This window comes from Gopherus flavomarginatus, chromosome 1 (assembly GCF_025201925.1).
Source record: "Gopherus flavomarginatus isolate rGopFla2 chromosome 1, rGopFla2.mat.asm, whole genome shotgun sequence".
In the NCBI taxonomy this organism is placed as follows: Eukaryota; Metazoa; Chordata; order Testudines; family Testudinidae; genus Gopherus; species Gopherus flavomarginatus.
Genome location: NC_066617.1, coordinates 326,610,713 through 326,634,012, shown reverse-complemented (window position 1 = coordinate 326,634,012; position 23,300 = coordinate 326,610,713). Strand labels below are relative to the sequence as shown.

The 23,300-nt window shown below is 42.0% G+C and overlaps 1 protein-coding gene across 2 annotated transcripts in view; it reads right to left on the bottom strand.

The window, feature by feature from the left end:
• Nucleotides 1-23,300, bottom strand: part of FLT1 (fms related receptor tyrosine kinase 1) — a 156,212-nt gene that overhangs the window by 117,939 nt on the left and 14,973 nt on the right. For both annotated transcript variants that reach the window (XM_050937138.1, XM_050937139.1), the window contains exons 2-4: nucleotides 16,830-16,926; nucleotides 16,312-16,535; nucleotides 4,006-4,130 (exon numbers count right to left, since the gene is read on the bottom strand). In XM_050937138.1, coding sequence (XP_050793095.1) covers nucleotides 4,006-4,130; nucleotides 16,312-16,535; nucleotides 16,830-16,926 — 446 coding nt within the window. The remainder of the gene's footprint in view (nucleotides 1-4,005; nucleotides 4,131-16,311; nucleotides 16,536-16,829; nucleotides 16,927-23,300) is intronic.

Genomic DNA, 23,300 nt, shown 5'->3' with positions numbered 1-23,300 from the left:
AGCAAAGCTGGTCTCCTGCAGCTGAGTCAGATAAAAAAGTCCAAGGTGCTCCAATCAGCTTTCTCTGAGAAGAGGAGAGCTGAGGTTTTCTTCCAACTGGAAAGAATCAAAACAAGCCAGGTCCTCACCTTTAAGGCCTTTCACAACTCTCCCCATTCCTACTTATTTGCTCTTGTATCTTACTGAGCCACTCTCAGTGCTCACTCCATTTCACCAATGCCAATACCTTCTGTGACCTACTTGCCCACTTTCCCCAAGGGCAGCTCCAGGCACCAGCATGCCTGGGGTGGCAAGCCATGGGGGGCGCTCTGCCAGTCACAGCGAGGGCGGCAGGCAGGTTGTCTTCAATGACATGCCTGCGGAGGGTCCACTGGTCTCACAGCTTCGACGGACCTCCTGCAGGTTGCCGCCGAATCTGCGGGACCGGGGACTTCCCGCAGGCAAGCCGCAGAAGGCAGCCTGCCTGCCGTGCTTGGGTCGGCAAAATACCTAGAGCCACCCCTGACTTTTCCCACCAGCCTCTCCACACTGCCCTGATGCACAGAGTCACTGTGACCAAGCCACTACCCTCTCCTCCTTCAAATCACTCCATTTCTGCCAGGGGGCCAGCAGCAAACCACTAGTGACTGATTTTTTAAAAAGTTGGAATGATCCAGAATCACTTGTTGTTAGAAGAACAGGAGTACTTGTGGCACCTTAGAGACTAACACATTTATTTGGGCATAAACTTTCGTGGGCTACAGCCCACTGCATTGGATGCATAGAATGGAACATATAGCGAGGAGATATATACACATACAGAGAACATGAAAAGGTGGGAGTTGCCCAACCAACTCTAAGAGGCTAATTAATTAAGATGAGCTGTTATCAGCAGAAGAAAAACTTTTGTAGTGCAGGATAATCAGTTGTTGTTATTATTATTTTATTTTATTTTATTGTATATTCCCATGGCACCTAGAAGCCTTAGTCATGGACCAGGATCTCACTTTATTCAGTGTTGTACAAACACAGAACGAAAAGACAGTCCCTGCCCCCAAAGAACTTACTATCTAAATAGAGCCAACAGATGGAGTCAACACATGAGGGAGTACAAGAAAACAATGAGACAATATTGGTCAGCATAGCCTAAGTAAACATGGGATATTATCATTATTATACCTCTAGGTACTTATATCACCCACATCACCATAGCTGCTAAGTTGCCCTAGTCACCCTCTTCTTTTCTTGTTTCCAATTAGACTGTCAGGGACTGTCTTCCTATGTGTACAGCACCTAGTGCAATGAGTCCTGATCCTTCCTGGGGTCTTACGGCCCTACCACAATACAATATTGAAAGCCTATGAATTTAGTAAAGATATGTTTCCCTTATGTTTTGTAAGATATATTGTATTAAAAATGCCAATTTAAAGCATACTGAAATGTGTAATAGATTTTGAAATATCTACATCTTTCTTCATATGAGAAGGAGGAATCTGATTTGGGGAGGGAAGGGCCTATAAAACCTCCGATTCGTGTGGTAAATAATTCCCTAATCTTCTGCCCCTTTTTTTGTTTTGTTTTTCAAACAAGGCTACCCCTGTGCATTAACTCTGTTGGCATTCTCAGCCAGGAGGAACAGATAAGTAGACAAAACAACTGCTCCAAGAAATGGTTCCTTCAAGGTGGGGCTGAGGCACGTTACCCTGGTGATACTGTTGCTGCTATGGTGCCCATTTGACCTTCGGACAAAGGTTACCATCAGCAGAGTCAATGGTGGTTTCGGCAATGTGACTATCTGTCTACTAAGAATTAGACCAAAACCATTAACTAATTCTACAGGTTGTCGAAAAATGAGAAAAAGATTTTCAGTGGCTATAGACCTAGGCTAGATTTGAAGCTGTGACCCAGAAATGAAAGGTTCCATCTTCCTTTTCCAATCCCCTGTACTGTCTTAATCCCTGGCTGCAAGATTTTTATGGCTCTTTCTGTGTTGTGTATATTGATTGCCATCTTGTGCAATACACAAACATTGGCCCACACACTTAACTTGAAGTTATAGCAGCTACGCATCTCAAAGCTCATGTAAAACTGCAATTACATTTGTACAATAGGTAATTACAGTATTTCACTGGTTAACATCATCCATAGCGCTAGAGATGAATAATAAAATTTCCCCACATTGCATTTCACTGGCTAACATCATCCATAGCACTACAGATGAATAATAAAATTTCCCCACATTGCACCATTGAAACGAAAAGGTAACAATACTAAGAGAAACAAAATGTTAATGGCAGTGTCTCCACGTGACGTCAGGATTGAGTCCACTTAAAAGGGAGGAATCACTTCCCTAGGAAGTGTGAAACTTGACTGAGAACCTATTTTCTGAATTCCTGTTAACACAGGCTAGAGACCTAATGGCTCTATGCTGTTCTTCCAGTTACAGATGTTCCAGATCAGGAATCCTGGCTTTTCACGTCATTGCTAAGTGGAAAACAGAATGACTGCTTTGCCAGCTAGCCATAAGTACTATGACAGCAGTTGTGAAATAAATCTCAGGCCTCTCGTAATTGTTACGTAAGCAAAAAAATTGATGGAACCTACATCCACTAGTTTCACAACATGACAAATAACCAAGTACATGATCTAAGCACCTGTAGCTTACATATTCCAGGAAATTCTGATATGAACTAGGGAGGCACATTTCTTTTTCCTGGAATGCAAAAAGTATACGTAACCAATTCCCTTAGTTAAGGCCAGGCTCCTCCTCCCTTATAAACCGCGTTACATCTGACTTTGATGCTATAGACCGCCTCACGATCCTACACTACAAACTTCAGCTACAAGGGCAGTGGACCTTGCATGGCAGTGAAGGAAGAGTGGTGGGTATAAATCTCATCCATCGGAAGAGGAGGGAGAGGAGAAACTCATTTTAAAGAAGATGCTTGTAAGTGGAATGCTTAGTGAAACAGGAGTTTTCCCAGCTAGGAATTAAATACACTGAGGTTTAAGACACAACAAGGAAACATTTTTAACCCCACAACTTCCAAAATCTAAAAAATAGATTTTCATTCCACAGCACACACACTTCAGTCCCAGCCTCATTTATTCTTTGCTTCTACAGCCATCAAATTTTTGGCACAAGCCAACCCTGCTCCACAACTCACCAAGGAATTGTGCTCCAGAATAAAAAGTGCTTTAATCTATTGAGATCACTTTTAGATTCAAGTTGTTTATTTTCTCTGCATTTTTAGCTTTCTTTAAAGTGATTTAGCAGTTGGAAACAAGGAGGAAAGTTAGTGTCATGTCACCAGCCAGGTCTCTACAGACCATGAGCAAGTGCTCCACGGACCACTGCAGTTTGAGAACCTCTAACTTAAATTAAAACACAAGGGCCACATCTCAGCTGGTGCAAGTCAGCCTAGACAATGAAGCATTGAAATCAATGGATCTATGTTGATTCTCACCCGCTGAAAATCTGGCCCCGTGTGTCTTATTTGAACAGTTCATCAGTTTTCTTAAGTCCTGTCTCACTATTTCCTGCTGTTTTACACAAAGAGTTGACCTTCTCTTTCCTGCAACAATACTGTTCATCTATCCCTTCACATATGGAGCTCTCTCTAGACACAGATAAAGCATCTCATCCTTGACTTGCACAGCTCTCCTGTTCTATGAGCCGTCGTCTCTATTTAAACTAAACAAGCATAACATTAGCAAAGAAGTACTGTTCTCATCTTGATGCCAGGGGATTTACTTCGTGTACGTGCGTACATTTCTATTCATCAAGCACTTGAGCCATCACTGGGTCGATGGGAGTATCTTTATTGATTTCAGTGGTTGGACCAGGCTTCAAGAGGAGACTATCATCTCCTAAATCATGGGTGCCCCCAGAATATATAGTTAACATTTAACACAGGGGAACAAGTAATTGCTCAAATACCCCAGTCATTAAAATAGTTGCAAAACAGTAATGCAGGACATTTATACCTGCAGGAACATTTTCAGAAATATACATGGATAAGGTACCTTTTTTAAAGTAACAGCAATGTCTGGTGCTGTGACTCTGCATGGAATGATCATCTCTCCTCCATCAGTCATGTGTATAATTTTAGGTATGTCGCTGTGCAGCTCTACAAATGGACTGCCTGTATCTACAGAGAGGGATAAAAAGAAACGGTCACTGTCTGAAACATTACAACAGCATAGAAAATGTGCAGCTAACTTAACCAAACTATACTAACAGATTACCACAACAACTAAAAAGCGCCTACTTCATAAATCTGAAGGGCCTAGAGAAAATTCTCACTACAGGCCCCATATCTCTTTAAAAATGGTTCTTTCATTATTGACAGATAACTACCACAAAGGATCAGTCAATTCTCCCTAACTATCAGTGTTGATAAGTTTCCAAAATAGCTGTTCCATTTACTTTCATTGTTTAGGGCTGGTAAAATATTTTTGCAGTGCATGAAAGATCACTAATCATTAATAATCAACACATAGCATTTCTTTACATTTTTGCATCATCTTTAATATTATAAATATTATATATATATACAATATAATATAGGTGATGTTAAGTAAACAGATTTTTTTCTAGTTATTGTATCTCACATATGGCTCAGACATAAATAAAATACCATATTTCATAGTGTTTGTGTTCATTTCTATTTTATTGTCATTGGAAGAAGTAACTACATGGGACTGTGCTGAAATTCACCTGTCAAGAAACACCCCACCAAGGACCTGTTCCTGCTCCCCTGGAAGTCAATAGCAAAACTCACATTGGCTTCAGTAAGACTAGGACTAGGATCCAAAACATGGTCATTAAGTCAGATATTCAAGTAGCTCTTAGAATATGGACAAGTAAGTGTAAATATTTGCTTTCTTTCCTATCAGCACAATATATTTGTGTCTCTTTTGTAAGTGACGAGGTGACTGAAAACGTCAGGGAAACATTTATTTCATTTAACTCAACAACTATGACTTGACAGTATAATTTGCTATCTCCTTAAGCAACACTTTTGACAAAAGGCATTGGCACAAATAGCCTACACTGGAAATAGGGATTACTGTTGCTTTTGCAAATGTTTTACTGTTTGTGTTGTTTAACCAAGATGGACAAGAGCCACAAACTCTGGATCTAAATCTTGTTTTCAGGTGGTCAGATCTGGGGGATCGGTTTTACTTTAGTTCTGGTGCATTTTCAGACAAATTCCGCTGTTTTAACTTAGTCAGAATCCAGCACATAGCAATAGTATTCTTCCTTCTGTCGTGGAAAAGGACCACCACTCAGTTGAGTTGATCAGACAGCCTGAGGCTCTTTTAATGATTAATCAGAGAATACAAGCATATATGCAGGGAGAGACGACTGGGACAGTCGCTCTACCTTACAGCAGTGGTACCTGGGTTTATATAGCCAAAAACCGCACATTAGCATATGAACTCATGCTTCCAAAGATACCATATTTGGTTAATACAATGACACCATTTACTAAAAATATATTAAGAATGAGCTAATTTGCAAGCTTGCTCTTTGTAACTTCCCCATTTTACGGGTTGTTGTTTTTGTCAGGATCTTTGTCACTTCCAAGATTTGGCCATTTGTGAATGTTGAAATAGAGTATCACTATCAAATTATCCCACTCATGAATCTCTGCACATTCCTGTATGTTCACTGAAGGAGCTACTCTTTTAAATACATTGCTTTTGCTTCTCCTTCACTCAGGAGTATGTGCATCACTTCACATAGTAATAAAATCCTTTAAGATCCTCATTTCTTATTAGACTATGCAAATTAAAGTACATCTTAGGCACAGGGCAGGAGGGGAAGCAATTCTGCACTTACTTACAATGGGCTAAATTCAAAAGTACCTTAGATGTACCCCTGTGCAAGTGAGAGCACAGTTTTGCCCAAAGAGTTTAAGGAGATTTGATAGATGAGATCAAATTGTTACATGAAGAAAATCATTTGAAATTGAAAGCCTGGATCACAGTCAGATCTGTTGTGATCGCAAAAGCTCATGCATAGGAGAGACTGTGTATACAATAAAAATATTCAAAGACTTGTTAGTCTAACATTTCCTTTGCAATATGATTCAAGGAAAGACCAAGACTGCGCCTGCTTGTACCATTGTAAAAGAAACATTTTTGTTTTGCAGGGACTGCAGTTATGGAAGAGGTCACTAGACCTTTAACATCATCAGTGAAACAGACGTATTACTCCCCTAAGTCTCATTCATCCTTGTCACAAAATTAAGAGCTACTTTCCAAAACCAGCAAACTTTGCAGAGTAGTTTCCTGTATCATAATCTCCAGATCATTACAAGTGTGAGGAAGAGCTGCCCTGAAGACTACCGGTACTGTCTCCAGACAAAGTGTCACCACTAACTGATGCCAACATTGCTCTAGTGGGAGCTGTACTGCCCTAACCTCACAGGACTCCCTGCCTGTCTAGAGGTGGTGACAGGAAACCAGCACAAAATGTGAAGAACTCTTTTTTTCCCTTAATGGAAACATGCCTGCTGCCATTCACACTTGGAGGAGACAGTCAAGTGCTGTCAAACAAAGCTAAAAAAGTGTCCTTGACTCCTCTGAATGCAAGTATTACATTTGAAGGTGACTTTCCCCCATAAATCTGAAATTACAATTACACATCAGAGCATTTAGACATAAAGAGCCAGCCACAGCTATAACTCGATTCGCGTGCAGAATTCCCATTGACATCACTAGGGAGTTCCGCCATGGACTGAGGGCAGTATATGGCCCAAAGCCCTCCAAACGTCTTCCTGCTTTTGATTAAAAGGAATATGCAGCGTGTTTCCTAGCAGCATTTTGTTTTCATAATTACTTTGGAGGCTTTTCCTGAGCCCCTTTGATTTTATTCTCCTTCCTTCTTAATGAACATAAAGGGATATAGTCATTACTTCAGGACTAGCAGCTGGTGCTGGAGTAACACAGTCAGAATACTACAATGAGATTAGAACCTTTCTTTCCCAGTTAATAAACCCTCCTGATCCCATCTTAGTCTTTTCTCCCCCCGCCTCCAGCCTACCTATTGCTAGCAGCTCCTGCCATGTTTTCCATCTGATTGCCAGAGATTAATCTTTCCTTCCTGAGGTCATGTAACACAGTCATGAATTAGGCCCTTTAAAGTCTAAATCTGACTTCCCTCCTCTATTCTTCTGGGCCATCTCCAATGATGAAGTTTCTCCACCCTTTGGGCCTGATCACGGCTCTACTTTTATGCTGATGCAACTAACTCTAGGGGTAAAAGCAGAGTAACACTGTGGTGAATCAGGCCATGGGGGGTCTAATTCTGACTTTGAACAGAATGGTTTATCTTCAAAAAAGAGTGTTTTCAGGAATGTTGAAGACCACAATAGCACAATGTATTAAGCTCCTTTGGCTTTCAGTCTTTCATTGGGAGGAGCATGTTTATTTTTTGCTAAACAACTGGCTGCAACTGAAGAGGGAAAAAAATCCTGAATATTTGCATAAGTTGGAGGTCGCTTCTTACTGAATATTATATTTTAAAACAATAATTGCGTCTGCAGTTAGTGGTTTTGTACTGTGTTTAACCAGGTTACCCACAATATTTCCCACTCACAGTCAATGTGAGGCCACAAAAAGTAGTCACAGAATCATATAACTCATGAAGGTCATTTGCCGTATTGTCTGTGAACATATATAGCAGCTATTTTATTTAACTGGTCATAAAAGAGATTAAAACATAAGAGCCTTAATTCAGGCAAATATTATGGCAAATATCTTGCACAAACAATTGGATTAACACATATTGAAATGGCACAGTCAGAAAAATGGATGCTCCTCCTTTCCATACTCTGTGCCCTCAGGTTCCTTAACTTCAACTACACAAGTCTCTGCCTGTGAAAAAGATTTGGAAGTCATAGTGGAAAATCAACTGAACAAGAGTTTCCAATGCGATGTTGTGGCTAAAGGAGCTAATGTGATCCTGGGATACATAACCGGGAACCTCGAAAAGGAACAGAGTGGTTATTTTAACTCTATAGTTGGCACTGGTGTGTTCACTGCTGGAATATTGTGTCCAGTTCTGGTGCACAAAATTCAAGAAGGGTGTTGATAAGTTGGAGAATGTTCAGAGAAGAGCCACAAAATGATGAAAGGATTAGAAAACATGGCTTACAGTGATAGACTCAAAGAGTTTAATCTATTCAGTTTAACAAAGAGAAGGTTAAGGGATGACTTGATTACAGTCTATTTGGCTCTACATGGGGAACAAATATTTAATAATGGGATCTTCAATCTAGCAGAGAAAGGTAGAACATGTTCCAATGGCTGGAAGTTGAAGATAGACAAATTCAGACTGGAAATAAGGCATGAATTTTTAACAGGGAGGGTAATCACCCACTGCAACAATTTACCAAGGGTCATGATGGATTTTCCATCACTGATGATTTTAAAATCAAGATTACATGTTTTTCCATACAATATGCTTTAGGAATTATTTTGAAGAAGTTCAGTGGCCTGCGTTATACAGGAGGTCAGACTAGATCACTATGTCCTTTGGCCTTGGAATCTAGGAGTCTGTGAAAGTCAAAAACCACAGAGATAAAAATGTCAGAAGCAAACTCTATGGGTGAAACCCTGGTGTCACTAAAGGTTAAGGGAGTTTTGCCATTCTACTTAATGGGGCCAGGATACCTGTTTATATCATGCTTATTACAGTAGTATCTCAGACTCAAAATAAATGGTTTCCCTACTTACAGAGAATACCTGTCTCCCATTCATAAAGACATTTTTAAGGACCAAATTCTGTCCTCAGATATACTCATGTAAATTGCATTAAAATCCATGGACCAAATTCTCCTTTCATTTACATTAATGCAACCCTTGACTTCAATTATACCAGTGCAACTTCATGGAAGTCAATTGGGTTGCATCGGTGAAACTGAAAGCAGAATTTAGCACAGTGAAAATGAACTGTGCACAGAATCTGGCCTAAAGTGGACAAAATTACTTCTAGAAACCCTTCAGTCTTCTTTTCCTTTCCTAGCCCCAAAAATAATGCCCTCCCCCCAGTGAAAATGACTGCTGGACATTGAAGAAAGAGTGACATTGAGACATAAATTAATACACTTTGGGTATGTCTACACTAGCCGTCGGCAGGTAGTGATCGATCCCCAAACGCGCTCCCTGTCGACTCCACCAGGGCGAGAGGCGGAAGCGGAGACAACAGGGGAGCGGCGGCCATTGATCCTGCACTGTGAGGACGCAAAATAAGTCAATCTAAGTCAAGCTAAGATACGTTGACTTCAGCTACACTATTCTCGTAGCTGAAGTTGAGTAACTTAGACGGATCCCCCTCCCCCCCCTTCCCACCCCTCCCGGTGTAGACCAGGCCTTAGAAATAAACCCAGGACAAGAATAACTTGGCAAGCAAAATACAAAGTACAGAGAAGTTGAACGTCTCAAGACTAAAGCACTTATCTTCAAACACAACGGGCTTATCGACATGGTGGGGCAGTGCGCTTTACTGGGGTATGATTTCTAAAGTTCATTGACACGTTGCACATTAATTGGTCAGTGTGGACCCTGCTGGTGCACACTAAAGGTTTCCTAGCACGCTTCAACAACACATCAAAGCACAGTCAGGAACGGACACATGCTTATCTTTACACATTGCAAGTAGTCCCAGTAAATCCAATGGAACTACTCACAGTACACAAAGTGAAGCCTCCATCCACAGGATTTATGTCAATGTGTTCTAGAGGGCTCTATTTTGTAGGAGGGACTTTCTTATGCACTGAAAATGTGTCCACATACTGCATACAGCTGTAATATAGTTTAAACTAGTTTCCTTTTCATAACAAATGTGCTATTACATTATTGACTTTGACAACCTGTTAGCCAAAAAGTATAATTCAGATGATAGAGCTGTGCCAAATCGCGGAGATGGGTCATGAACTGGATAAGAGAGTCTCCCACATTGGGAACATTGGGGCAAGTTGTTCCATGGCCAGGTTATTACTGATTTTTTAAAAAATATACAGGAAGAAAATAATTTACATCTTTGATCAATGTTCAGAGATTTGGGTTTTTTTGTTTGTTTTTTAGTTTTTTTTAAAGTCATACCTTTACCAGCTAAATTCTCCTGACACTGGGGTTTTTGAACTTTAAACCAAAGTTTTTGGAGAGCTGTTATTAGACAGTCTGCCTCTTCTGAGATGTAATATCATGCAGGGTTATGAAAAGTGAATCCATTAAAGTCACATTTAAATCCATTCCAACTGGAAAGCTTGATTCAGCCAGCTGCCAACAACTGGAACTCCCAATGATGTCAAAGGGAATTCTGTGCACCAAGGGCTTGCAGGGTGTAACTCTAGGGTTTCAAAATGTGCTCCCAAAAAACAAGCACTTTGAAAGTCCAAAGGCTTAATTTTTTCAGTGTCCACTAATTCTGGGCGTCTTCATTTTTGATTGCTCCTCTTGAAACACTTAGTCATCTAATCTTGGGCACTCAAAAATTTGAAACAACCAAAATTAGAGGACATGTTTGAAACTGTAGTCATTGGTGATCTACGAATGTGACTACTTTAAATTGTATTGAAGTAAAATCTTGTTTAGTTACTCCATCTTCAAAATCCAGTACCCAGAATATTGTAAGAGGGGAACATAGCAGGAACATCGTTGAATATTTCACCATCCGTGGAATAGTGCCAAGGAGATAAATTAGCATACATGAACACTGACAATGCTAGGAAAGACCTTGAAGAATGACAAATTGGAGACTGATAATCGGATTAGGACTACACAAAACAATTCTTATTGCTGACCAAGCTGCAAGACAGTTAGCAAGCTCACCTCAAATTCAGTGACAGATTTGGTGAAAATGAAAAAGGCAGTTGCCATGGCTGAAAACTTATCCTACTTTGCTGTAAAGAAAGAATGACCATTTGGCTGTGAAACTGGTTAAATTTCCACTATAAAGATAGAGATGATTTCCTTCTGGGGAAAAAATCTCAAGTCTGCTAGTATGAAAATGTTGCTACTGCCTACATCTGAATTGGCCAGAGGCAATGGCAATATGGCAACCTGGAAGCAGCATTTGTTTGAATTCCTGCAAAGCTCTAGGATTAAACTATCGAAGTAACCACAGTTATTTGTATTCCCCAGCTCGGTCCTGAGAGCAGGTGGCAGCAGTCATGGAAGGCTGAGCGAAGTGCATGTTTTTGTGCAAAAAGAAAATGGGCCCCATGCCAGCAGCTGAAAAAGAGTCTGACCAACAGGCAGGTGGAAAGGACAGTGTGCCTGCACCCAGAAAGGCAGGTCTGAAAGTGACAGTCACTGGGGAATCCTGCCTTGGGGAAACCAGTCAGTCAAAAGAGCTGGCACGCTGCTAACTTGGTATGTTTCTTAAACGTCTTCATCCCATTAATATGATCCATTTGCAAGTGGAAAACCCTGCCCACCCTCACTCCTGTGAGTAACACGAGTGTCCCATTAAAGGAGGTGTTCAGTGAAATGACCCAGGCCAGACTGGTGAGCAGATTGAGAATACAGAACAGGATTTGGCCCCACGATCATGAGGAACTTGCAGAAAGCCTTCCTGAGCTTCAAATTCCAATGTCCCCCTTCTCTCTCCTCAGCTCAAAGAGTTTCTATGGTCTCATGCACTATATGGATCCCAGTTTTCTTAGTGAACTGCAATAAAGCCAACACTCTCAAGAATATTTGTTTCTTTTGCCTGATGCATCAGTTCCTGGTTGTCTGGGGCCAGAGTAACTACAGCATAGACTGTGCACTCACACTCTACAGCAACTCAATATTGGCCACTCCAGTGGAAAAAGTGGGTTTATATATTGACTGGCTTCTGAAAGAATTTCATGTGGCCTGGCAGGATGAGAATGAAAACCTAGGGATCTTGAAAGTACCATGCTGAGTGTTGGGGCATATGAGATTTTCATCTCATCTTCTTCAGCAAGAATTTTCATTACCCCACAGGGGAAAAGGGACTTATATCTTCCTTTCTGTGCATATAACCTTTTCCTCTGCAATAGGATATTTGTATTACTGAACTGAAAGGCTTAATATGTCTATTCTTTTCAATCCAGTTCATATTCCAAGTCACTCTAATTACAGAAACGAGTAACATTTTCTAAACAATAAGCACAAACTTCCTCTACAAACAATATTAACTTTCATGATTCAGTTTCTGTGTTTGTAAATAGCAACTATTTACTCTCCTGTGCAGAGAGTTAAAACATGGGAAAAGGGCACCTTAGTGATCCACACGGTGCTAATATGGGGAATTGACTGTGTCATAACATTTCTTCCCAGATCTGGACCTTAGCGTCCAAAATATGGGTGTTAGCATGAAAACCTCCAAGCTTAGTTACCAGCTTGGACCTGGTACCGCTGCCACCAGCTAAGAATTTTACAGTGCCTAGCTCACTGTGGTCTTCCCAAAACCTTCCCTGGGGGACCCCCAGACTCAGATGCCTTGAGTCTTACAACAAAGGGAAATAACCCCCTCTCCTTGTTTCCTTGTTACTTCCTCCCAGGCTCCCCTCCCTGGACGACCCTAGGAGATTCCCTGCTTCCAGTCCTGGAAACACAAGTATCGAGAGATCTAATCTCTCCCCCTCACCCAGAGGGTATGAAAAGTCAGGCTTAGTAAATCTAACACAAAGAGATTTTCCCCTTGACTTCTTCCTCCCACCAATTCCCTGGTTAGCTGCAGACTCAATTCCCTGGAGTCCCCACTAAAGAAAAACTCCAACAGGTCTTAAAAAGAAAGCTTTATATAAAAAGAAAGAAAAAAGGACATTAAAAATAGGCTCTGTATCAAGTTGACAATATACAGGGTCAATTGCTTAAAGGGAAAAAATGAATAAACAGCCTTATCCGAAAAGAATACAATTCAAAACACTCCAGCAACTACACACATGTAAATACAAAAGAAAACAATATAAACCTATTGTCTTACTATCCTTGTACTTACAACTTGGAAACAGAAGATTAGAAAGCCAGGAGATAGAAAAATCACTCTCAGAGCTGAGAGGGTCAGACCCAAGACAAAGAACAAAGAACTCACACCCAAAACTTCCCTCCACCCAGATTTGAAAAAGTCTTGTTTCCTGATTGGTCCTCTGGTCAGGTGTTTCAGGTTCCCTGTGTTAACCCTTTAAAGGGAAAAGAACATTAACCCTTAGCTAACTGTTTATGACAGACTGATACATATGTCCTGTGACGGGAAACGATACATAACTAATTGTGATCCAGATTTTATAACAGTTTGTTTCCCAAATACCCGGAAATTAGTTAAAAAATTTTAAACCTTCAAAGGAAGTTTATTTATTTGTTTCCAAATTGAGCTGAATAAATGCGTTCCACTCTGGTTTCCAAAAAGCACTGATTTAAGTTAAGAGGCACTTTCATTGCATGCGCTTTCCCTTACAAATGATAACGTCATACTCATTCCACAGGAGAAACAGCAGATTGCAGCAGCAGGAATCATGGGGCACTTGGATAAGTTAGATTTCTGTTTTTCTGTGGTTCTTTTATGCTCGTCGTCAATTTGTTTTGTACCTTCACCCTTTGAGGAAGACTCGGGAAGCTTGATAACAGGAAAGGTAAGCTTCATTCCCCTTTTACAGACCTCACATTCTTCCTTTCCTTCCCTCTCCCCCAGCCCCCACCCCAGTGCATCCTGGGAATTGTAATTCCTAGACTCAAACCTACAGCAGCCACCTAGGAACAAATTTACAAACACAAACTGGGTAGCGTTTGCACCTAGCTAGATCTGGCAACTGTCCTTTTTTCGTGTATTCACAAAAATGAATCTCCCGTGGCTTGCTCAATATTTCTTCCCGAAGCTGTAAAATCTATGTCGGCTCAATAACTTTTCCCTCACCTCATGAAAGTTCAGAGGAATAAATTCACCAGGCACAGATCAAGCAATTACACTGCAGCTTATTCCATTATCCCAAGGCTGGCACACATATCCATCGTAGTTTATATTAAGATTCTCAACACCTAGCTGCTAAGGAACTGACACACCAATGAAAGCAATGTCAGATTCTAAAAACTCGGAAGCCAGAGATATCTCAGCTTCGGACAAGATTGCCCCTTGAACACCCTTTTACAAGTTTCCTGGGAAGCAAGGTGAAGGGTAAAATTTTCTAAGAATCTAAGTCCCATTTTCAAAAGAGACTTAGGCACTTGGGAGTCTAAATCTCATTGAAAGTTTACAGGCCTTAGGCTCCTAAGTCACTTAGGCACTTTTGAAAATTTAACCTGGCATATTAAAGGGGTTTTTTTCCTGCCTGAAGAGACCACTCTGTCTCTCAGGACCTGATGTTTCTCTCCAGCCATCTGCATCCACTAGGAAGCCCGCCTTGATTCTTGTGCATCTGACATAGATTCTCTTTCAAATACAAGAAAACGACACATAAATCACTCAAGAGGGAGAAACACTGATGGTGTCTCAACTTAATTCAGTGATTAACAAGTAGTGTTAACACCTCGTGCAGGAAAGAGAATGAGAGAAAGAGATCAACATGTAGGAGTCTCTTATATGTAGCAAGGTAGACCTAGCACATGGGTTCTCAACCTGGAGTCAGGATGTCAGATGGTCACAACTACCTTTGCTCTTCTCATATTGCTAAATGGGAGAGTATTCTCAGCTAGATGGAGTGGAAGGTTCAAGGGGGTTTGCAATAGGAAAAAGGTTAAGAACTACTATTCTAGAAAGCTGCATATTTTCATGGGCAGCAGAAGATGTCAGTCAATAAATTAGTAACCTCCTACCTTCTTTACACTTTTAGGGATATGTTCATAGCTGGCTGCCCAGAGTTATGCTACTGAAAGTCACATAGGTAAATGGTTAAATGCTGAGGAGTATATACTTTCATCAGGGCCGGCTCCAGCGTTTTTGCCCCCAAGCGGCAAAAAAAAAAAAAAGCCACAATTGGCGGCACTTTGGCAGCTCTAACCGCTGCCGCTTCATTCTTCGGCGGCAATTTGGCAGCAAGTCCTTCCGTCCGAAAGAGACTGAGGGACCCACCACCAAATTGCCGCCAAAGAGCCGGACGTGCCACCCCTCTCTGTTGGCCGCCCCAAGCACCTGCTTGCTGCGCTGGTGCCTGCAGCCAGCCTTGACTTTCACAGTGCTGTTCAGAGGTAGAAAAAGCAGAAATGACTATAAGTTATTGAGCAATTCTAGGTAAGGCAGGATATAGACCAAAATGGACAGGTCTCTTGTTTTCTGACAGACAAAAACAACAGGTCTGATTGGTTCCACTTTTACACAGCCTCAGTTATGTTCTTTGTTTTGCAAGACCAAAACCAACAATGATCCAATCCAACATCCACTTCAACAGGGGAGACAGACACATAATTCAGAAAAGTTTCCATTTTGGATTCTATCTATTGCAGATTTTTAAAATCTATTAATCTGATGCCTGACATTAATCTACTCACTTTTTTGTTGTAAATACAAGGAATTAAAGCTCAAGAAAGAGTAAAATTCAAAATCAAATGCAAAACCTGTATTATAACTTTATTTTATTTTTAGTGAATTCTGTGCTTGATTAATATCCCTGCAGAGAACAAGGCCAGCAAGCCATTCTTATTATTATAATTTAACTACCTAATGCAGGCATTTCCCATATATTACACAATCTTTGGTTGCTGAACACAAAAGAGCTGATATTCAGAATGATATTTAAATAAAATCAATATGTTTTATATCTGATAGAATTCCAGAGTACTGAATGGTTTGAAAGTGTCAAACACTTAAACATTAATTTTCTACAGAATGAGAAAATTCCCCTGGTAAGCTGAAAGGTGGATCTTTCCATCTGCAACAAGACAGCATTTGGCATCCTTTGGCCAGATAGCAGCTTATGGTCTTTTAATGGCAATTAATATCTATAAGGAGTATCAGGGCAGAGATATTTTTGAATTACCATTTGATGCCCTGAGATGGTTCTGCGATACCATAATCATTTCACAGATGCACATCTGGTCCATTTCATTTCAGATAAATCAACCTTGCAAAATTTTACTTGCCCAGTGTGATGTGTACTTGGATTCCATTCTTTTTCACTAGCAAATAAAACGTTGGCACTAGTTTTTTGCATTATCATCCAGCCTCACAGTAAATGGTGGGCAAGCAGATTTTGTACATGGGCTAGTAAATTTGCATGACCATTTTGCAAAGCTGAAGATGTCATTCACATGCATCATTTAGATATTTAACAACAGTTGACTTACAGCACTTTTGGCCACTTTAACACTGTTGAATTTAAAATACCAAAGGAGCATTTTAAAAAATTGGAATCTTACCATTAATAAATATATAGACCGTAGATTCTGTCTTCTTCTTTACAGCACTTGATGATGCATATTTGCAGCTATAGTATCCAGTGTCATTCGCTTGAGCTCTGCTCAAGGTCAGGCTACTACAGAACTGTTTGCCATTCCTTCCACAGGCATGTTTAATTACTTTCAGCCTCTTGCTCTCCTGACTTGGAGCTTCAGGCAGAGACCATGAATGAACCATTTCCCCCCTGCAAACACAGATAAGGAAATAAAAACAATGAAGTTGGACTGCAATTATATAGCTCCAGTTCCCAAGCTTTCTGTTTTATTATATCAAGCTATTTCTGGGGTTCTCTTTAATCTTGCTCTCCAAAAACAGCAACGGAAACAAAGAGAGCTATTAAACAATTGCCATTGAAGTTAGGCCCCCATTATCCCTCCCCCCCAAAAAAAACCCTGTTTTTCTCCTCGTTTCATTTTTTAAAAAAGAGTCCTGTGGATTAATACCCAGGAAAATTATACAAGCCAAGACAGCTGGTTACCTGCAAGTGAGATTTAAGGTCTGGCCTGCTTGAATGACGTGCTGTGCACCTTTTATACTCAGTTCAGGACCTTTTAATTTTGACCCTGAACTAGATCCTAGAAAAACAATAAGAGAAGCATTAACAATGATAAATAGCCTTCCTGTATTCAATCCATTCACATTCACAGTGTTGTCATCACTGTAATGTTGCACACACCGTCCTCTGGACCAAGGAAGTCCTTACTCAAGGCCCAAGAACCTCTCCTATGGAATTAACACACAAAGCAGGGAAGGAATAGAGAGAAAACCTCTGCAAGGTTCCCCATACTGAATTTGCTCCAGAATTGTTTCATTCAGGGGGACATAATTTTCCCACATGCAATAGGCTCTGTGCCCTGTGGATCAGTAGTAATCTAGTACCATCCATATGGTAGCTCACTGCCCTCATAAGCCTCATACCGATCACTCCCTGGCTATCTATCAATAGAACAGCACTAGCAGGACTCCTACAGTCATTGCTAGTCACTGCCCCAAAGACATCTGACTGTGTCATCTTTCCAAGAGGAACTCCACAGGGCCAGCAGGAGGACAATGCAAGCCCCAGCCCATTCCCCAGGTGCATGCCTGGGTTCATGGAGAGTTCTCTGTGCAGGCCAGAGAAAGAGGGAGTTGATGAAGCCATGAGGTATCTGGTTCCCCTTTCCACAGAGGAGGCTGAGATGCATCTGTGGATCTCTAAGGAGACACAAGCTGGCCCTCAGTTATGCTGAACTCTTGTACAAAACTCTCTGCAAAGTCAATGGGAGCTTTGAAAAGACTGAGTAAGGATGGCAGGATTTATCCCTTTTAATTTAAAGGCATAGCCCCTCTGTCTAACACAGTGGTTCTCAAACTTCTGTACTGGTGACCCTTTTCACACAGCAAGCCTCTGAGTGCAAACCCCCTTATAAATTGAAAACACTTTTTTATATATTTAACACCATTGTAAATGCTGGAGGCAAAGCACGGTTTGTGGTGGAGGCTGACAGCCCACGACAGCCCATGTAATAACCTCGCGAGCCCCTAGGGTACCAACCCCCAGTTTGAGAACCCCTGGTCTAACATCCCCTATGCTGCAAGCACCTCTGCTCTAAAGAAGCCTTGTAAAGCCACTTGGTTTGTCTTTACCCATCATTTACATGGAATTTTTTATGTCAAGCAACCTAAAATATAGTCTTTAAAAACAAGTAACAGAATTCCTGTGGGGGAAAAAACCATCAGTGCACTGATCCTGATCCCCACTCACATCAATTGCAAAGCATTCCAGAAGCTAGCAGCACAACAAGCAAATGTCAGCTGTCTTAACCTAAATTTAGACAGTACCAAAAGTCTGGAAAATGAAAGTGATGAGGATTTTGTATTGCAGTAAAAGAGTATCTGTAAACCTGAAAGGATCCAACGGTAGTTCTATTTGAAAAGAAAAGGAAAGTAGTTTATAGCCAATATATGAAGAAGACAGCATTATATATACAATTATATTGTCCATTATGCACTAAAATATGGGGGAGTAAGAGTTTAATCTGCCTATTTTAGGTAATTTGAGGGGGCCCATCACAGCTGAATCTAGACACCAAATAGCATAGAGATCCATTTCCATGGTGGACTCTGTGCCTCTCCCAGGTTCAGCAGCGTTTACTTATTAGGTGCTGTGTGCATGTGAATTTCTCGTCTGTTATTTCTGGAAGGCTTTTGTGTGAAGACACATGTCTTGTATCATGTTCTGAATATGGACAGGCTCAAACTCAGTCTTATCTCTTTTGGTAGCTCTTTGCTTAGCTGAGGGCCTGCCACCAAAGACAATCTATCTCCTACTTTGGAGGTCTTCACCCTGGGCACAGTTAGCTGTGTTGTCCCAGAGGAGGGCAGATGACTTGGTAGGCTGTGAATGGAGCAATAATGTAGCTGGGCTGTGAGCCACTGAGAGTCTTAATAAGCAAGATAAAATCTTTTAATTGGCAATGGAAGTGAACTCGGAGCCAGCTGTAGGCACACAGCACTGAAGTGAAGTGTTCTCAGCAGCCTTTCCTGCTGGAGATGTGAGCCACTGTGTTCTGTACAAGCTGGTATTTCCTTGTTGCTTTCCTTCACAGCCCCAGTGCAGTGAATTGCAATCGTTTTGCATGGGCACTGTGTACCTTGGGGTCCTCTGGCAAACAAGGTGTAATGTGCTGATTACTATGTCTGTATGTATGTGCACTACTGCCCTCTCTACCAGATGGAATGTCAGACCTGCTCATTCGCTGCCATTTTGTATGTCTGGTGGTTGGCCAGCAGAGAATACAAACCCTACTACAGTTAACAGAGGTTCTCCTTTGACTCCAGGTGCAGACACAGAAGGTCCAGAGTTCGAGCTGTGCAGTAGACCATGAAGTACTTGTGACCAAGGTATGAGGTAAAAATGCTGACAATTTAATGCATCCATAGAATCACTTCTATATGCATCTCACAAACTATCACAGTGTGCAAAATTATATAAAGTTAAATTAATAAAATACAGCACCACACGAAGTTGGCTGGCTGCCTACAAAGATATTAAATGGTACTTTCCTACAAAGATATATTTAAAAAAAATCTATACTGGATCTCTGCAATTTGTTTGAACAATGGTGAGCTGAAATGTGGAAATCAGTCTTTCATAAGAAAGCTGACTTTTAAAAACCAATGTCACTTCTTTCCGTCCAAATCAAAGAGTTTGTCTGAAGACAACTGATGAAGTGAGTATTCACCCACAAAAGCTTATGCTCCAATACGTCTGTGAGTCTATAAGGTGCCACAGGACTCTTTGTCGCTTTTGTCTGAAGACTATTGTTTTAAATAGACAGTTTTGACAAATCAGCACAGTCTGACAAATCAGTTTTGACAAATCAGTCTGGTAACAAGTGATACATCAGTTTTTATTGTGTTCTCCTCATCAGCAGAATTGTCATAAAAAATAAATTCTAGCCCATGATAACATTGGTATGCGTCAAACATCAAATGCCTGACAACCCATTCTGGGAAATAAAAACCCAATATTTACAAAAGTCTAAACAATCCTTATAGGCTGGAGACTGAATTCAACTTGTATTTGACATGACATATTAAACACTTATGCTGTGGTGAAGTCATCAATCCCTTTTATGGTAGTTTAGTCCAGGCTAGTACTTGAGGGGCACAGGTGTGGGACACAAGAGAGTGATTGGTCAATCTGGAAACTAGAAAGCCAGAGAGAACCACAAAATCTTTCTGTGCTCAGCAGCCTCACAAACGAATTCCCTTTACATTTATTACAACTGAGTCACATCTCTCTGCTGCACTGTACAGTATTCTGCAGTTGCAACATGTAAGGTCTTAGCAAAAAGGTGGCTTAACCTGCATTCAGCACATTCTAAAGTGAGAGGTTTAAAATGTATAGAATTTCCTACTTTTTATTTTCATAGCATCCTTAAAAGTCTGGCCACAAGCAATTTATATATTGCCTCTTTTCCTATTGCAACTAAGCATTATACTGATGTTCTTGTCTATGCTGAATCTCTGAGGGCTGTGCCTTAAAAACACAATCTAGCTGTGACAGGGTGGACTAGGCCCTGAGCCCCCTGCTGGAGGCCTCGTGGTCCTCCCATACCCTGTCCCAGAAAAAGGTAGTAGAGAGGTCCTCAAAAATGGCTGGAGTGGCTGTTAGGGCAGCAGCCAATCAGGGCCCAGCAGGTCAATATAAGAAGAGCTTGCAGGGCCAGAGTGAGTTTAGTTCCTTGCTAGAACTAGGTGTGCTCCTGGCTGGCTGCTAGGACGGCACAAGGACAAGGCCTTGAGGTAGGAGTGAAGAATGTGCGAGAGCCATGGGGAAGTTGCCCAGGGAATTATAGCAGCAATGCAGTTTATTTAAAGGGCCATGATGGATGGCTGCTATCTATAGAGTCCCTGGGTTGGGCCCCAGAGTAGAGGATGGGCCCCACCAGCCACTGGGAAAGTGACCTGGACTTTGAGGCAATCCAGAAGGGGAACTGAACCATAGTGGTCCTGCTGAAGAGCTGAGGCCAGAAAGGGCCTGAGAGGGTGAAGACACTGCCTCCAGGAAAGGAGCCCTGGGGCACTGCTGTGTTCTGGAGCAGGGACAAAGAGAGAGACATTACAGAGGGCACTGAGAGAGGCCTCTGTTGGACTTGTACCCCAAAAGGAGTTTTGTGTTGCTTTTATCTCACAGACACGCTGTGTATGACTTGACCGAAGGCCTGAGTCACTGAAGACCTGCCAAGAGATCCAACTGCCAGGCGAGTGCTCGTGAGAGGTGGGTGCCACCCCAATATAAGAACTAAAACCAAAAGCAGGCTCACATCTAACTGAGAGAAAGGGGGCCATTCACAAGAGATGGGTGCCCCCCCCAAGAAAAGAATGTGATTTGCAGTTTTATTGGCCAGAGGAAAAAGGGGGTGCCTGTGAGAGGTGGGCGCTGACACTGTTACACTATCTTTAACCATTTGTATTTACTGACGCACTGGAAAATGGCAAGTAGCCTCTTTGAAAGAAATCTCTTTAAAATATTCCCTGTGTACTTCTGCTGTATTTCTATAACACTTCTTTAGCACACTGTAAAACCTGTGATACTGAAAAGCACATAGCTGAGTAATGACATCAGGATTTGGCCCTGAGGCAGAACACTTAGTCAAAGCCCATTGAAACCAATGGGAATCATTCCACTGATTACAATGGACTTTAGAACAGACCCCCTAAAAACATGAGCTGAAGTTCACTGAGTACTGACATAAGGGATTCCCAGCAGCGTTACATGAACTCTTGTAGACACTTACGGTCTAACTGATTTTTCAATTCTGAATCACTAATACTAGATGTAAATACTGAGAATCTGATTAAATTTGCTCTGTAATAAAAATCCAAGAAGGGCTACAACTAACCAGTAGTGGTCAGGCAGCTGTTGAGCAGAGGAATTCAGACACTTAAACTTAACTTTTGTCAATGCTCTCAAGCTAAACAATTTGAATATTCCAATAAGCATGTATTTGATTATGTGCATTCCTCTATTCATGAGAATTCTAAGATTCAGGCAGCAAGGAAAAATGTTGTTAATTTTTTATTGAACTGGCTTTGTACATAAGGGCAAAAGTGAGACCAGTGGTTGGAAAAGCTGGGTGCCCATGACAATATGTACCACCAGCTTGACCTTTAAGAACAAATTATTATTATTAAATACAATAGCTGCCATAGATCAGGATCAGGGCCCAATTGCACTAGGGTCTTGTTGGCATTGACACTGTACAAACAAAAAGGAGACACAGCCTTTCCTCCACAGGACACAATCTGAGGCTGTCTACACTGCACAGTTTACAGTGGCGCAGTTGTGTTGCTAAGGCCTTGCCGCTGTAAGGCACACATTATAGCTGTTCTTTATCTCTGGGAGAGAGCCAGGGCCGCCCAGGGAGGGGGCAAGGGGGCAATTTTCCCCAGGCCCCACAGGGGCCCCCACGAGAATGTCAGAGGCTCCCCTCAGCCCCGCTTTCCCCTATCCCCCAGTGCCTCCATGCGCCGCATCCAGGAGCGGCCCTGGACAGAGCTAAAGCAGCGTGGCTCAGGCAGGGCCTGAGCTCCTCCTGCTCAGAGCCGCGTGGTAAGGAGGTGGGGCTGTGAGCTAAGGTCCTGCTGGAGCCACGCTGCTGCAGCCCTGTCCAGGGCCGGTCCTGGATGTGGTACGCTGAGGCTCCAGGAGAGGGGGAAGGTGGGGGTAAGTGGCATGGTAAGAGGGTTGGGGGTTGGATAAGAGGCAGTCAGGGGACAGGGAGGAGGCAGAGGTTGGGGGGCAGTCAGGGAATGGGAAACGGGAGGTTGGATTGTGGGCATTCTGGGGTTCTGTCAGGACTCGGCAGGAGGTGGATAGGGGTCAGGGCAGTTAGGGGACAGGGAGCAGGGGGGGCTCGTGGGGGGTGGAGTCCCGAGGTGGTGGTTGGGAGGGTCTAGGGGGGTGATCAGGGGACAAGGAGCAGGATGGATTGGGGCTTCTGAGGGGGGCAGTTAGGGGGCAGTAAGTGGGTGGGCATCAGATGGGGGCAGGGCCAGGCTGTTTGGGGAGGTACAGCCTTCCCTACCCTAAAGCTCATTCAGCAGTTTGAGACTTGCAGACAGCTATTTAACACAAAGACCCAAGCTGTTACCTTTTCCCTTAGGGCTACCATCCCTTTCACTTCTCAAATGCCAAATTATAGCCTACATTTAATTTCAGTGCCATAGGGAGATTCATGTCAGAGGAGGGTAGCTTCATTTAAAATTAGCCACTTTAGATTAATAGTGATAGAGCCAAGAGAGCCATGGGGGAGAGATCACATGAGAAGAGCAATATCCTACACCACCTACCTCCTTCCTAACCCTACCAAGGGAGACCCCGGTCCTCTGCATTCCCCAAGGCTCCAGAGGGGTTAATTCAGTGGTTCTCAAACTTTTGTACTGGTGACCTCTTTCACAT